Source organism: Leiobunum rupestre, chromosome 1, assembly GCF_980474605.1.
Source record: "Leiobunum rupestre chromosome 1, qqLeiRupe1.1.hap1, whole genome shotgun sequence".
In the NCBI taxonomy this organism is placed as follows: domain Eukaryota; kingdom Metazoa; phylum Arthropoda; class Arachnida; order Opiliones; family Sclerosomatidae; genus Leiobunum; species Leiobunum rupestre.
This window is the reverse complement of record NC_143384.1, coordinates 41,248,436-41,263,058: the sequence shown is the minus strand read 5'-3', so window position 1 is coordinate 41,263,058 and position 14,623 is coordinate 41,248,436. Positions and strand designations below refer to the sequence as shown.

General features: G+C 38.7%; 1 protein-coding gene across 1 annotated transcript; it reads left to right on the top strand.

The window, feature by feature from the left end:
• Window positions 1–1,275: 1,275 nt before the first annotated feature.
• On the top strand, window positions 1,276–10,154 carry LOC149962932 (uncharacterized). The gene is made up of 4 exons (XM_090170402.1): window positions 1,276–1,377; window positions 8,005–8,190; window positions 8,532–8,832; window positions 9,976–10,154. Exons 1-4 carry the CDS (start codon window positions 1,307–1,309, stop codon window positions 10,042–10,044), a joined length of 627 nt encoding a protein of 208 aa, XP_090026528.1. The 5' UTR covers window positions 1,276–1,306; the 3' UTR covers window positions 10,045–10,154.
• The last annotated feature ends 4,469 nt before the right edge of the window (window positions 10,155–14,623 follow it).

Genomic DNA, 14,623 nt, shown 5'->3' with positions numbered 1-14,623 from the left:
AAGTAGAAAACGGAAAGCCGGAAAATGAAGCCAGAGATTCAAGGAATCTCACTGACTCAACTGCAACTGGTTTTTTTAATTAAAATTAAGTTTCGTATGTAATTATTAAAAAATCTCCAAAATCCTGAGTTTCCATTTAAAATCGACATAGAAGGGTTCAAGCCGCTAGGTGGCGCAGCAATAAATGAAGGAATTATTAAAAATAAGCCGTATCTTTAAATGTCAATTAACATGCTCTACCACTTTGTCCTAAAATTAAAATAGTATCTCTAAAGGTCGCCGTAGGGCGAACTTCCCCTATAGGTGGCGCCGCTTGTTTTCAACTCACCATTTCATATAATATATCGTTCGATAGGCAATGACTCTCTCTAAAAAAGTATTAGACTTAAAGTTACGTCTATAATTGCGAAAAAACTCAAACAATTTAGAGGGTAATCTGGCCATTTTCCAGAGTGGCAACAAACAAACTTAGAGTCTTCGACCAAAACTATCCCCAAATTAGATTAAAAACTAGAGTTTATTCATAGAAGAAAGAAATAAGGGCTGATTTAGTCTGGGATGACCACGAGCCCCACCTGATTAATCAGGGCGAGATGATAATAATAATAATAATAATAATCAGCTAGGCTAATACCCATTAATTCAGGTGGCCGGGTTACAATGCGAAGGAGGGTGGTGGCAAGCCCTGCATGCCATGAGATCGAGCCAACAGCTCCCTACACTAACTATTACCGTTAACCTCGACAAGATTTTATGAAAGGGGGATTCGTGGGGACAGGGGTGCGGACACCCGTGGTGGAAGTATTCCGACCACCCGTTGTGGGATTGGTGGTCGTCCTCCCACTACTGCCGGCAAAACTAGAGTTGGTGAAATTGGTCAGTTACCTTCATTTTCGCACTGACTAAAGACATGCACGAACTACTGAAGGACCCTCCTCACTTAGCCTTCTTCAACACTACCGGCAAAGTATGACTCGTGTGGTGCGGCATTTTCTAGTCGCGCATAAATGGAGGAACGGATGTCACGTGAGCAATAAACATTTATTGGCAAGATTATTGGAAACGAACCATTGCACTTTATTATCACTGACAATCTTTATCGAAAACGTCATAAGGTTAGATCGTTCGACACGCGGTTTAAAAATACCCTGATTCAATGGAACTAATATTATTATCTCTGCGCGAGGGAAATTAGTTCGAGACAGCATCCAGCCCTGAACGGTTGTCTGTTTTTCACCTCATTGTTAATCCAGTTTGAGTGTAAAAAAAAATTAATAAATATTAACGTAAATTTTTTGGCCGTACAATGCCAGTTAACAATAAGGATTGTAAGAAAATGTCTGCCTGGGAAAGACGAATCAGATATTCCAAAATGATGTAAGTCACCTAATTGATGTTCTTTGCTCGCACTATTTTATTTGAACGGATGCCACTGGGAAAGCGGATAGGGTGTGTGCCATTGTTCGGTTGTACACATCGTAATTTTGTATAGTACATGTACCTATATTCGTTTTCAAATGTTTATATAGCGCACGCGCGCGTGAAAGTGAGTTTTTGGTTGCTGTTAAAAAAGGTGTTATTTTGCGCGTGTAAAAATAAATTAACGGCCAGTTCTGTTTTGAAATAAGAGGAAAAAGGTTTACCGGTTTTTATGTCGGAAAAGTTCGCGTCTTTTATTTCGCTGTTCACGACATTTTTTGGTCCGTCGAGCCGGATACATTCGTCAACTTGATTATGTTCCTCAACTAATCATCGAATCGGCTATCTTTCCGTGAGAGACAGTGAAAATTAGCGTGGATTCTCCGTTGGAAACCGTTTAAACCATCGATCATATCCCGATCGTAAACGAATCAACATAAGTCATCATGGATGTTCTGGTGAGAAGAAGAGCAGCTATCAAGGGACAGATCACCAGGATTGAATATGCGGTGGGTCAAACAGCAACGAATCTATCTGACGTCGCCTTGAAGCTGTATGTAGACAAGGTGGAAAAACTATCGAAAGACTTGGATGAGGTTCACGATGCCGTAGTTGCAAATATCGATCCCGACGACGACGACTTCGCGGATCACGAAGATGAATACAACCCTCTAGTCGCTCGACTCGAAGATCTGACAATCCTACTCGTCACTGAATCAAATGAAAGAGCAGCAAACATTCCAGTGAGACAAGTCAGACCAGCTAGTGATGTACGTTTACCTAAGCTGGAACTTCCATCATTCAGCGGTGGTTACGTCGATTGGCTTCCATTTCATGATCTCTTCACGGCCACCGTACACAACAACGAATCGCTCACCGGAGCTCAGAAGTTTCAGTATTTGAAGTCATCATTACGAAACGAAGCAGCGCTCCTAGTTCAATCTATTCCGGTAACTGACGCTAATTATCTGGAAGCTTGGGATATCTTAAACAATCGGTTCAACAATACCCGGGAAATCATCGATGCACACGTAAAACGTCTCTTCAGTCAAACTAATGTCATCCAAGAATCTTCATCCGCTTTACGAACGCTCATCGATACCACCGCCGAATGCATAAGGGCGCTCAAGGTTCTCAAAGAACCAGTACAACATTGGGACTCCATACTACTTCATCTTGTAAAGGAAAAACTGGATTCAGAATCTCGCCGACAATGGGAACTTTCCCTGAGGGGGACCGAAAGACCAACTTTCGAGGATCTCGTTACATTTCTTGAACAACGGGCCAGAGCCTTAGCAGCAGCTCCGCCTACAACTACTGCAATCAAGTCGAAGCCTCCATTACATCAGAGACCGAGTACAAAGGCTCATCATGGTGCTCTGAGCGAGACGTGTCACTTTTGCAACGAAACACACTCGGTATACAAATGTACCAATTTTCTGAATGCATCTTCGGACGAGCGTTGGAACATGGTCAAGAGGAGTGCCATGTGTTTCAATTGCTTACGAACCGGTCATCCAAGCAATGACTGCAAATCTGGTCATTGTAGGAAATGCAACGCACGACATAACACACTTCTACATCAAGAGAAGGAATTAACGAAGACGAAGGCAACCTCCGGTGTAGTTTCATGCCCATCTCGTGAAATAATTGGATCAACCCAAGCTATCTTGGCAACCGCAATGGTCCAAGTCAAGGGACTTGACGAGCAACTTTATCCAGCCCGAGCGCTTCTGGACTCGGGTTCTCAAGCCAGTTTCATCACGGAACAATTCACGAGGAAACTAAGATTGAAGCGAACACGTTTCAACGTCTCAGTTGACCGAATTGGAGCAACAGGAATGAACACCTCTCAAGGCAGTGTCATGGTGAATATTCAGTCAAATATCATTAACACGTCGGAGGTCATCGTCGAGGCAATCGTCCTGAAAAAGGTCACGGATTATTTACCTAACAGTCCGTTCGATCCTGGAAATTGTCTACACTTGAAAGGCTTAACACTTGCTGATCCAACTTTTCATAGCCCTGGACAAGTGGATATTTTACTAGGTGCTGACGTGTATCTAGAGCTCTTACAAGATGGCATTTGCAAGGGGAAAGAAGGTCTTCCAGGTGCCTTTAATACTCTTTTCGGATGGGCAGTTTCCGGTCCATTGCTGATGGCCGGAAGAAGTTCGAAAATAAAGGTCCACCATTGTACATTGGAAGCAGATTTGAAACATCTTTGGGAGCTAGAAGACATCCAGCCTCGAAGAATACTATCTCCAACAGAAATTCAATGTGAAAAGAACTTTGAAGAATCACATACACGTGACTCTACAGGAAGATTCACTGTACGATTACCAAAGATAAACGATGCACCAAAACTTGGAGATTCTAAACAAATGGCAATCCGTCGATTCTCTCACTTAGAACGACGTCTACGTGTTAACCCGAATCTCTATGAGGAGTACCGCAAGTTCATGGGGGAATACATTGCCCTTGGACATATGGAACTCATTCCCTCGAATGAAATAAAAATCGAAACCAATCCATCTTACTACGTGCCTCATCATGCGGTATTCAAAGAAGACAGTACCACCACGAGAGTTCGTGTGGTGTTCGACGCCTCTGCCAAATCTACAACTGGAGTTTCCCTAAACGATCATCTGCTAGTGGGGCCAAAACTTCAAGATGATTTGGTCAACCTCCTTATTCGCTTTCGTCAACATCGCATTGTAATGGAAGCAGACCTTGCCAAAATGTTTCGTCAAATTAGAGTACATCCAGACGACTCCGATCTTCAAAGAATTGTTTGGCGAAACAATTCACACGAACCCTTGCTCGAATACCGTTTGCTAACGGTTACATATGGAACCGCATCAGCGCCATACCTAGCAACTAAAGTCTTGAAGCAACTCGGCCATGACGTGAAAGAGACACTTCCGTTGGCATCTTCGGCTTTACAAAATGACTTCTACATGGACGATCTAATGACAGGCGACGAAACGATTGAGAACGTTTTAAGACTTCAGTCAGAAATCATTCAAGCTACATCTCAACCAGGATTTGAAATAAGGAAATGGGCGTCGAATGAAGCTGCATTATTGGATACACTACCAGCCAACATGAAGGATTTACAAAAGCCACTATGCATCGAGAACGACGAATCAGTCAAGACTCTCGGCCTATATTGGACTCCTTCGGCTGATAATTTCTCGTTTATGGTTACTTCTCCAGCTTCAAGAAGTTCAATCACTAAACGTACGATTCTTTCGGATACAGCAAGGATATTCGATCCTCTGGGACTGTTGGCACCAGTAACCGTTCGAGCGAAACTGATGTTACAGGAAATGTGGCAGCTAAAATTGAATTGGGATGAGCAACTTCCCCAACCACTTCAAGCTAAATGGAGGTCGTTTCGAACCGATTTACCAGAAATTGAAAACATTACGGTTCAACGGCACATTTCGCAAGCTAATGCTACAGACATTAGCCTGCATGGATTTTGTGACGCATCGGAGAAAGCGTACGCAGCTGCCGTATACCTGAAGACGGTGAATAACAACGGACAAATCAAAATACAACTGATCGCTGCGAAAACAAGAGTCGCTCCGCTCAAACAAATCACACTTCCGAGACTGGAATTATCTGGTGCATTACTTTTGGCTTCTCTGATTCAACTGATCAGGGAGTCATTGAGATTGGATATAGCTGATGTTCATTGCTGGTCGGACTCAACAATCGTCCTAGCTTGGTTGAAAGCTCCACCGCAACGTTGGAAAACGTTCGTAGCCAATCGAGTGTCAGAAATCCACGAGAAACTACCGAGAGCGCAATGGCATCACATTTCAGGAGACAGCAACCCTGCAGATTGCGCTTCTCGAGGAATATCCGCTAGCGAACTGGGAAATCATGGTCTCTGGTGGCATGGACCGCAGTGCCTTATTTTCGCCGCAACAACGCAAGAACTACATGAACTCTCAGAGCCAAATGAATGTTTATCCGAGGAAAGACGAATTATTTCTTTAGTAACACATCATCAAATGGATTTCACGCTCCTTTCCAAATTTTCAGCGCTTAAAAAACTCATTCATATCACCGCCTACATTCTACGTTTTGTCTTCAATTCGCGAAATGCGACAGAATTGAGGATTACTGGACCTTTATCGAAGGAAGAGAACGAAAAGGCGCTATCCCATTGGATTCGGGTCGTCCAAAGCAACAGTTTTAACGAAGAGATAGCTTGCCTTAAACAAAACAAAGAATTACCACGGAAAAGTAAAATCCTTTCGATGCGTCCGTACATCGATCAGACTTTGCCACTCCAACTTACCATACGAACAAAGGCATCCGGCATTGTTACCGAGACAGAGCAAATTAACAGAACTTCTAATACAACACGAGCACGAGAAACATTTTCACGGAGGTGCTCAACTACTAACTTCTGTCTTACAGAAACGTTATTGGATCGTCGGTCTTCGTGATGCCATACGTTCCCATATCAGAAGATGTGTTTCATGTGTACGACAGCAGGCAGTCACTGTAAAGCAACTTATGGGCGATTTACCACCAGCGAGAGTAAATCCTGCTCGGCCATTTTTGAAGTGTGGAGTCGACTACGCAGGACCATTTACCCTTAAACTAATGAAGGGACGAAGTCACTTCAGGTTTAAGGGATACATTGCCGTCTTCGCTTGCTTTACCACAAGATCAATTCATCTTGAACTTGTCAGTGACATGACCACCGAAGCATTTCTGGCAGCATTGAAACGCTTTGTTGCTCGACGAGGAAAATGCGCCGATATTTACAGCGACTGTGGAACCAACTTTACAGGAGCCGATCGAGAGATGAAAACATTCATCAAATTCATAGTCTCTACAAACAACAACGATCAAGTATCACGATGGCTCGCAGACGAAGGAATTAATTGGCACTTCAACCCGCCTGCAGCGCCACATTTTGGAGGCCTCTGGGAAGCCGGGGTGAAGTCCGTCAAGTATCATCTGAAACGAGTTCTTGGCACCATGGTTCTAAACTTTGAAGAAATGCAAACGCTTCTTTGCCAAATCGAAGCTTGCTTAAATTCACGTCCTTTAACGGCGTTAAGCTCGGATCCAAACGACTTCAATGCGTTGACACCTGGACATTTCCTAATCGGAGATGCGCTCACCGCAATACCCGAACCCGATCTCACTTCTGAAAACGTCAACCGCCTGTCACGTTGGCAATTGGGCCAACAAGTACTGCAGCACTTTTGGAACCGTTGGCGAAATGAATTCCTCTCTCGCCTTCAACAACGTCCAAAGTGGACTACACCAAAACCGAATCTACGAGTCGGCGACTTGGTCTTGCTCAAAGATGAAGATTTACCTCCAACCAAGTGGAGAATGGCAAGAATCACTGAACTTCATCCAGGACAAGACAATCAAGTTCGCGTCGTAACTGTCAGAACCTCTGACAAATCACTGAAAAGACCCGTAGTTAAATTATGCCAGTTACCACTAGACTGATTTTAATTGTATTCAAACTGTTTACTAAGGGTTATTTATGTATGCAAATGTAACTTTTCGGACTTTTACTATCTCATTTGAAATTCGTTATTTCAAGGCGGGCGGAATGTTCGGTTGTACACATCGTAATTTTGTATAGTACATTTTACTATATTCGTTTTCAAATGTTTATATAGCGCACGCGCGCGTGAAAGTGAGTTTTTGGTTGCTGTTAAAAAAGGTGTTATTTTGCGCGTGTAAAAATAAATTAACGGCCAGTTCTGTTTTAAAATAAGAGGAAAAAGGTTTACCGGTTTTTATGTCGGAAAAGTTCGCGTCTTTTATTTCGCTGTTCACGACAGCCATGCTAAATGTTTTCGGTGAATAACATCAGAAGAGTAATTTAAAATTATCTCTCTAAAACATGGTTTTTTATTGTAATTCTAAAATTAGTTTTATGTAAGGGGAAATCCTAGGAATATTTAGTAGAGTAAAATCCACTTAAAAGTAATAATTTTATTTTCACGCTGTAAAGAGTTTTCTGTCTGATAATGACACCTATTTTAGAAAATAAAACAAACTAATACCGTATTTAGAAAGCCATTCTCATAAAAAGTTTGTTTACCTCTTTAAGATTCTTTATACAAAATATTTAAAGATAAATCAAAATATCTATCTGAACAGATATGAGATTTCAGACGGTGTCCCTATCAGTTTTTCAACTAACGTACGGTTTTATAATACTAATTAAAGGTATCATTGTTTTTTTAAAGTACTAATAGGTCAAATTGGTGTGGTTATTATTAAGTTAAGGCAAAATTAAATACATTGTGCGGAATCTATTTTAAGAAGTATTTAATAGAATATAAAAATTATATTTAAAACAGTCAAAGATTTAATAGTTGTACACTGTGAACTAAATATTTACACTGATGGTTCTGTAGTTGCATTATTTAATAATTCTGCTATGACGATGTACTCACTCTCAAATCATCTTTTTCTTATCACAGTATTCGGAATACGTAAGCGGTGTACGGATTAATGTTAAGAAGTTAGTCACTCGCGTTGTAGACACTAGGTATTGATTCTTATTGCTTATTTTCTCTATTCTAGTGTTCAAAGGGCTCAAAATCGACCTTTCGTAAAAATTAAAACCGCAACCATTCCGACCATCTTTGTCACTAAACCGTCTGAAAATCCCGTCCATTCAACTTTTGGGCCGAGAGCGGCGAAAATTATTATAAAAGTTCCAAAGTCATTTAGCTTTTTGACGAAGGTTCCAGAGGGTCAGCCTTTTAAGTAAGTATAGATTCTACAAGGCCGGCGCTACCACTAAGCAAACTAGGCAATCGCCTAGAGCGCAGACCTCAGAGGTGCAAAATTTTGCTTTCTTGCGGTAGACACTTTTGCGAAATTCACGAAATTTCAAAATAAACAGACTCACCAAAATATTTGTTTGCGTGTATTTTGTCAAACCTTATTTACTTATATATACACCATGTGGGTTTGAACCTTTTTAAATAAACCACGTGTTTATCTAAACAAATTAAATTTGTTTGTGGCGAAGCAATTTTGAGAAATCTTAATTGTTGTTTATTTAACGGTCATAATTCAATAAATATATTTTATGGTAATTTCAGATTTGAAGCAACGCGTACAAAGTGTAAAGACGGCTTTGGCAAAAAAGCAAATATAAATAAATTATCTGAAAGTGACAACATCTTTTCGTTTAAAGCAACCAAATTCAATGGAACCTCACTCGTGAACGCTGGCCACAGAAATGACACCACAATCGAGCAGAGCAAAAGCGAGAGGATTATCCTCAAGGCCAAGAAGGTGGGACGTTTTCGTCAGATTGGAAAACCGATTTTACCAGCTAAATACATTCCCAAGTACAACGAAACCAACCAGACGAAGAAAATGGCTGAAATAAAATTTAAAGTAAGTAATTATGGTTTATAATTCGATGCTTTAAAAAATAACCAAATGGAAGTTGTTACATTTCAGTTTGAAGGTTAGGCATTCTGTTTAAAAACAGTAGAATTACTTCATTTATTGGCTATTGAATCTTTCCAATTAATTGAAATGATTGAAATCCAAGAAATTGGTTGCTATTGCGAGTTCGAAATCCTTTTCAATCTTTAATTTTCTCAATCGCGTCTAACGTCGGTAAAGTTATATGAAATACAGGCCGTTAAAAGTTGAATACATTTTATCTTCGCCTTTCAATATACCGGTTAAGCCAGGGCCAAAAAATTGGCGAGAAAACTTATAGAAGGTGCAGGCTGTACCCGCAAAGTATGTCTACCATCCCTCTACACGTTTTAGTGCGCTGGCTTAACGTGTCTAATATTTACAAGAAATGAAACATTAAAAATGCATCCTTCCGTTTTAAGCCTCTTCTCTCTAGTTACAGAGGAGGAAGAGACTGTAATTTTCGATGCTGTCGCAGGCGGTGGTGGTGGAAGTGCATTCTGAGCCGCACTAGCTCCCTTGCTATTCTGCTTAACATTTAATTCTGTTTAAAGGCACGGGACAGAGATGTAATTGGGGTGTCTTTCCATCGGTATTATCTCCCTCTATCCCGGCCATGCCAGTTTCGTATTGTTTTAATAATAGAAGGGGGTTTTTTAGTCTCACGGCTGAAAAAACACTTGGAAGGCTCCGTTAAAAATTTACAGTAATTGCTTTTCCTTTGAGATATGCCATTGTAAATTTAAAGGTTCTCTTGGAGAACTTGGTTATCATTTGAAATATGAGAAATGTCTGGTGTGATAAACGGCCATTTCAAACAAAACAAATATCTTATTTGAACAAAGATTTTATTTCAGTCGAAACGAATTTGAATTTCTATAAATAGACATTTTAACAACCACGCGACATAGAACTTAAACATTTAAAAATTGTACCCCTGGGAAAAGAGCAAGAAATTTTAAAATATCAGTCGGGATAAACTCCCGTTTTAAAATGGCCAGAAATTACACTAAGATAGAACCAAATTTTTGTACTAGAATAACAGGTGGTTTTAATAGGTCACATGTCAACTTCGCTTTTTCAATTTGGTTAAAATGTTTGTTTCTTCAGAAAAGGCGCCGTTCCTTCCAGGATGATTGTACTCGAGAGAAGCCGAAAAGGAAGCCTTTCAGAGTATGAATTTTCTTCAATTGGTTCTTTTAAAAAATATTTTAAATAAGTGTTTTAATTTCAAATATTTTATTCATTTCATTAATTAAATGGCAATTTTAAATAAATATTTTCCCAAATCCCGCGTCGTTTGTGAAGCTCGCGTAAACATAGATCTAACGCCGACTAATAGGACTCTATAAAATATGATATGCTTGCTGATCTTGTTTTTATGTAGCTCATTCGTTACGAAATAGTAAGCAGTTAAATCTACGCTTAAAAACAGGGTGCCTTGTCGATTTTACTCGTATGTCCGGGCTTTTCGTAGTGAAACGTCATCAATACGTCACCCGTGAAGTAGCGGCAACATGAAGGCAAATGTTATTCTATATAAAGTTTTTTTGCTGTGACGGGTTTGTGACTTGGGCTTGATAATAATACCTTAATACATTGTCACTATAGAACCAGCAATCAATTGGCCGATATCTCTTTTATTTTTAATTTTACAGTCGAGGTTTTTAAATATGACGGATGATCATGTACCAACTAGAAGGTAAGATATAAAATCAATTTTAATAATTCAAACTCAGACTTTTATTTTTTATTGTAATGGCCCCTCTGTGTGTAATTACAACGTAGCACAAAAAACATTCGGTGGGCGCAAATGTTTAAAGATACCAACCCCTACCCACCCCGTTTTTCTGACGTCATCACCAGCTCTCGTTCACGCATGGTCAACTTTGACACTAGCGCCAAAACTGCCAACCCATTCTCCGAAATTCCATTAACAAGGATTTTCCCGATATAAACCATGCTATAAAATAATAAATAATAAATAATAAATAATAAATCTTTTTCGCTCCGTGTTTGTTGCCTAAAATCTTATCTGCCGCATAAGGTTTTATTTTTCAGTAAAGTGTTTTTAAATTTTAAATTAATTTTATCTAAATTTTAAAAGTTCACTTTAAATTTTATTAAATCGGGACAAATGTCCAATTCGAAAGTTGCGGACGAAGTTGTCCGACCAGGAAAAGACCCACCGGACAAAGGCAAATACCAAAGACCGAGACCACCAGCGTTAACCAGGGAGCACGCTGTGGTTTTCAACGCTATCCCTGAAATAACTGCTGTCGAATATGCGATAGCAATCACCGCCGTAGTGGGTAAGTGCAATACTATCCATTGCGGTCGTATTTCGAAAGGTCGCGTTATGGCGTACCTAAGAACCCCAGAGATGGCCGAAGAACTAGCGATGTCTGGCTTCGAGATCAACAATATGCAAATAAATGTAGAAAAAACCACCAAATCCTCCGAAAAAATCTTTATATCAAATGTATTTCCTGAAGTAACTAATGAGTATCTAAAATCTATTATATCTAAATATGGAAAAATAACCTCGGAAATCACCGATGTCTATGTAAATATAACAAAAGAACAAGAAGAATTATTAGGCCACTCAATATATAATTACAAGAGACAAGTCTTTGTTCTACTAGAAGGGGAGTTACCTGAAAAAATCAATTTTAGATTAAATAACCAATCGCATTTTATCTTTTTTGAAAAAGCGCATAGCAAAATGTGCACTTTCTGTAATAAAAAGGGTCACACCATCGATTATTGTTATAAAAAGAAGGCCTACGATCGTGAAAACTCAGAAAAAGAAAACCAGAATCTAGAAAATAGAGCAAATACTGAGGAAATTAATCTAGACAAATCAAACACGTACGCTGACATCGCTAATCCAGAAACCGAAAATAAAAACTCTAGCCCTACTGAAAATAGCTGTTCTTCTACACCAAAAAATACCCAAGCAAAGAAAATTATATCCACTCCTGGAAAAACCCACTCGCCGAACACCAGTATAAATTGGTCAGACACCCCCATACCAAATAGACAAACCACCTCAACAAATAATAAACGTCCAGCGTCCGATCATGAAACACCCCCTGGAATTATTAATCTAGATAAAGACGCCGTAAAAAAACCAAAAACCATAATTTCAGGCTTAAATCAAAATCAAAATGCACTAACGCCATCCAAATTTCAAGAATTCCTGGAAAAAGTGAAATTTAAAAAACAACCAAAACAATTCGCTATAAATTATACAACTGATTTAAAGGCTCTGGTGCAATTGATAGCAAAAGCACTTATGGATGAAAAAGACCAAGCAGAAAAAACCCGATTAAAAACACTAATAGAAAACCTACGAAAAAACTAAAACCAGAAGTAAATAACTAGGATTTTTTTTTAAAAGTACATGGCGCTGAAAATAATAACGCACAATATAAGAGGAGTAAATAAAAACACAGAATTTATAAAAGAATGCAATCTCATAAAAACGACGGGCTCAGTCCTTGCCTTTTGGCAAGAAACTTTCTTAAAAAAGAGTATTAACACAGATATTATTAATAAGGATTTCCAACATGATTCAAGCAGCCTTTCAAACCATAGGGCGGGTGTTTCGACAATTTATCATAAAAATTTTCTATCACGAAACGGTATACAATTTGAAACGGAAGTTTTAATCAAAGGCTTTCTGCAATGCTCGATTTTAAATTTCGTGAATACAAATTTTAATTTGTATATCTACAATATTTATATGCCCCAGTCCAATACTGAAGCCATAAATCTGATTAATCAAATTTTAACACACATAGAAAATAATAATATATTAAACATTATTTTATTGGGTGATTTCAACTGTACACTAGAGCCAAACATTGATCGCATAAATACCGCAGAAGCAAGGAGTGTGGTACGACAAACTTTATTCAAGCTGGTAAACAGATTCAAATTACTCGATGTCTACCGAACATTATACCCTGAGGGTAAAGATATGACATGGCAAAGTAGCTCGGACTCAAGTCATCAGGCGCGTCTCGATCGCTTTTATGTCTCCCCTACAATTTGGCCAATGGTGGAAGATGTGGAAATGGTCTTCGGAGGAAGCAGTTCCGACCATAACTCAATAATGTTAAAATTAACCGTAGCCCCTTTAATTATAAATCGTAAAATAAGCGACACCTGGTGCTTTAACAACTCCCTACTAAACGACATTCACTATGAAAACACACTAAAGCATCTCTGGAAAAACTGTGTACAAGAATTACCCGAGGATGAATCAAATCTCTTACCCTGGTGGGAGAAAACAAAATTCAAAATAAAATGCGCCACGAAAGAATACACGTATAAAACCCGAGTAGATGAAACCTGTGAAGCGACACAAATATCGAATAAACTTTTAAATCAACCAAACTTACCTGAAAATGAAAAAATTATACTTTCAAAGAGACTAGAAGAAATTGAAAACACTAAAGCTGAGGGCATACTCACCAGAATTGATATAGAAAGAAATGTCGCGAGTAAATATCCATCAAAGGAGTTATTGAGACAAGAGAAAAATAAAACAATAAATACCATCAAAAGTGTTAAAAAACCGAATGGAGATTGCACCACTACACAAAAAGAACTTTTTATGGAAGTTACGAATTTTTATAGAAATTTTTTTGCCGACGAAGAGACTAATAACTGCGATGATTATGTAAAAATTTTACCCCAACTCTCGCGAGAAGATAGCAATGAGAGTAACAACCCTATATTGAAAATAGAACTAGACAACATAGTGAAAGCTTTACCAAATAATAAGTCACCGGGTAAAGACGGACTTACGAATGAGTTCTACTCACATTTTTGGCCCCTAATTGGCTTTCAGCTTTTTAGAGTTTTTAATACGATTTTAACTCTACAGGAAATACCTAGCTCTTTTACTATCGCTTTAATCGTCCTTCTTTATAAAACCGGAGATCCTAAATTATTAAATAATTGGAGACCGATTTCCCTACTTAATGTAGATTTTAAAATTATATCAAAATTAATAGCCAACAGAATACGTAAAACTATAAGCAACATAATACACCCAGATCAAACATATGGTATACCAGAACGTAATATTATGTCAAATTTAAATATCATGAGAGATATTATACATCACTATAATTTAAATTCGAGCGAGCCTTTGGCTATTGTGTCGTTAGATCAAGCCAAAGCGTTTGATCGTGTAAAACACAGTTACTTATATAAAATACTAGACCATATCGGTTACGGCGACTTAATTAAAAATTTTATAAAATCTGTATATTCAAATGCTGAAGCTTGTATAAAAATTAATAACACTCTATCGGCAAAATTCAAGGTAGCAAAAGGAATTCGACAGGGTGATCCCTTGTCAAGTTTCTTGTTTAATATTTCTATAGAGCCATTTTTGTGCCACTTACGCAAAAATTTAATTGACCATTCCATAAGTCTGCCCTTTTTACAAAATTCGCTATCAGTGATGTCATTTGCTGATGACGTAAACTCTTTAATAACGACAAATGAAGGTTTCGGTATTTTAAATCGAGAATGCGAACAATATAGCGCTGTAAGCAATGCGAAATTTAACGTTGAAAAGAGCAACGGCCTGTGGCTAGGGAGTTGGAAACACAGAACAGACACGCCACTCAATATTAATTGGAGCAAAGACAGCGTAAAAAGTCTTGGTGTCACCTTTACTACGGAAACGGAAATTTTAAAAAATCACGCGGAAAAAATTAGTAAAGACATCACTGAA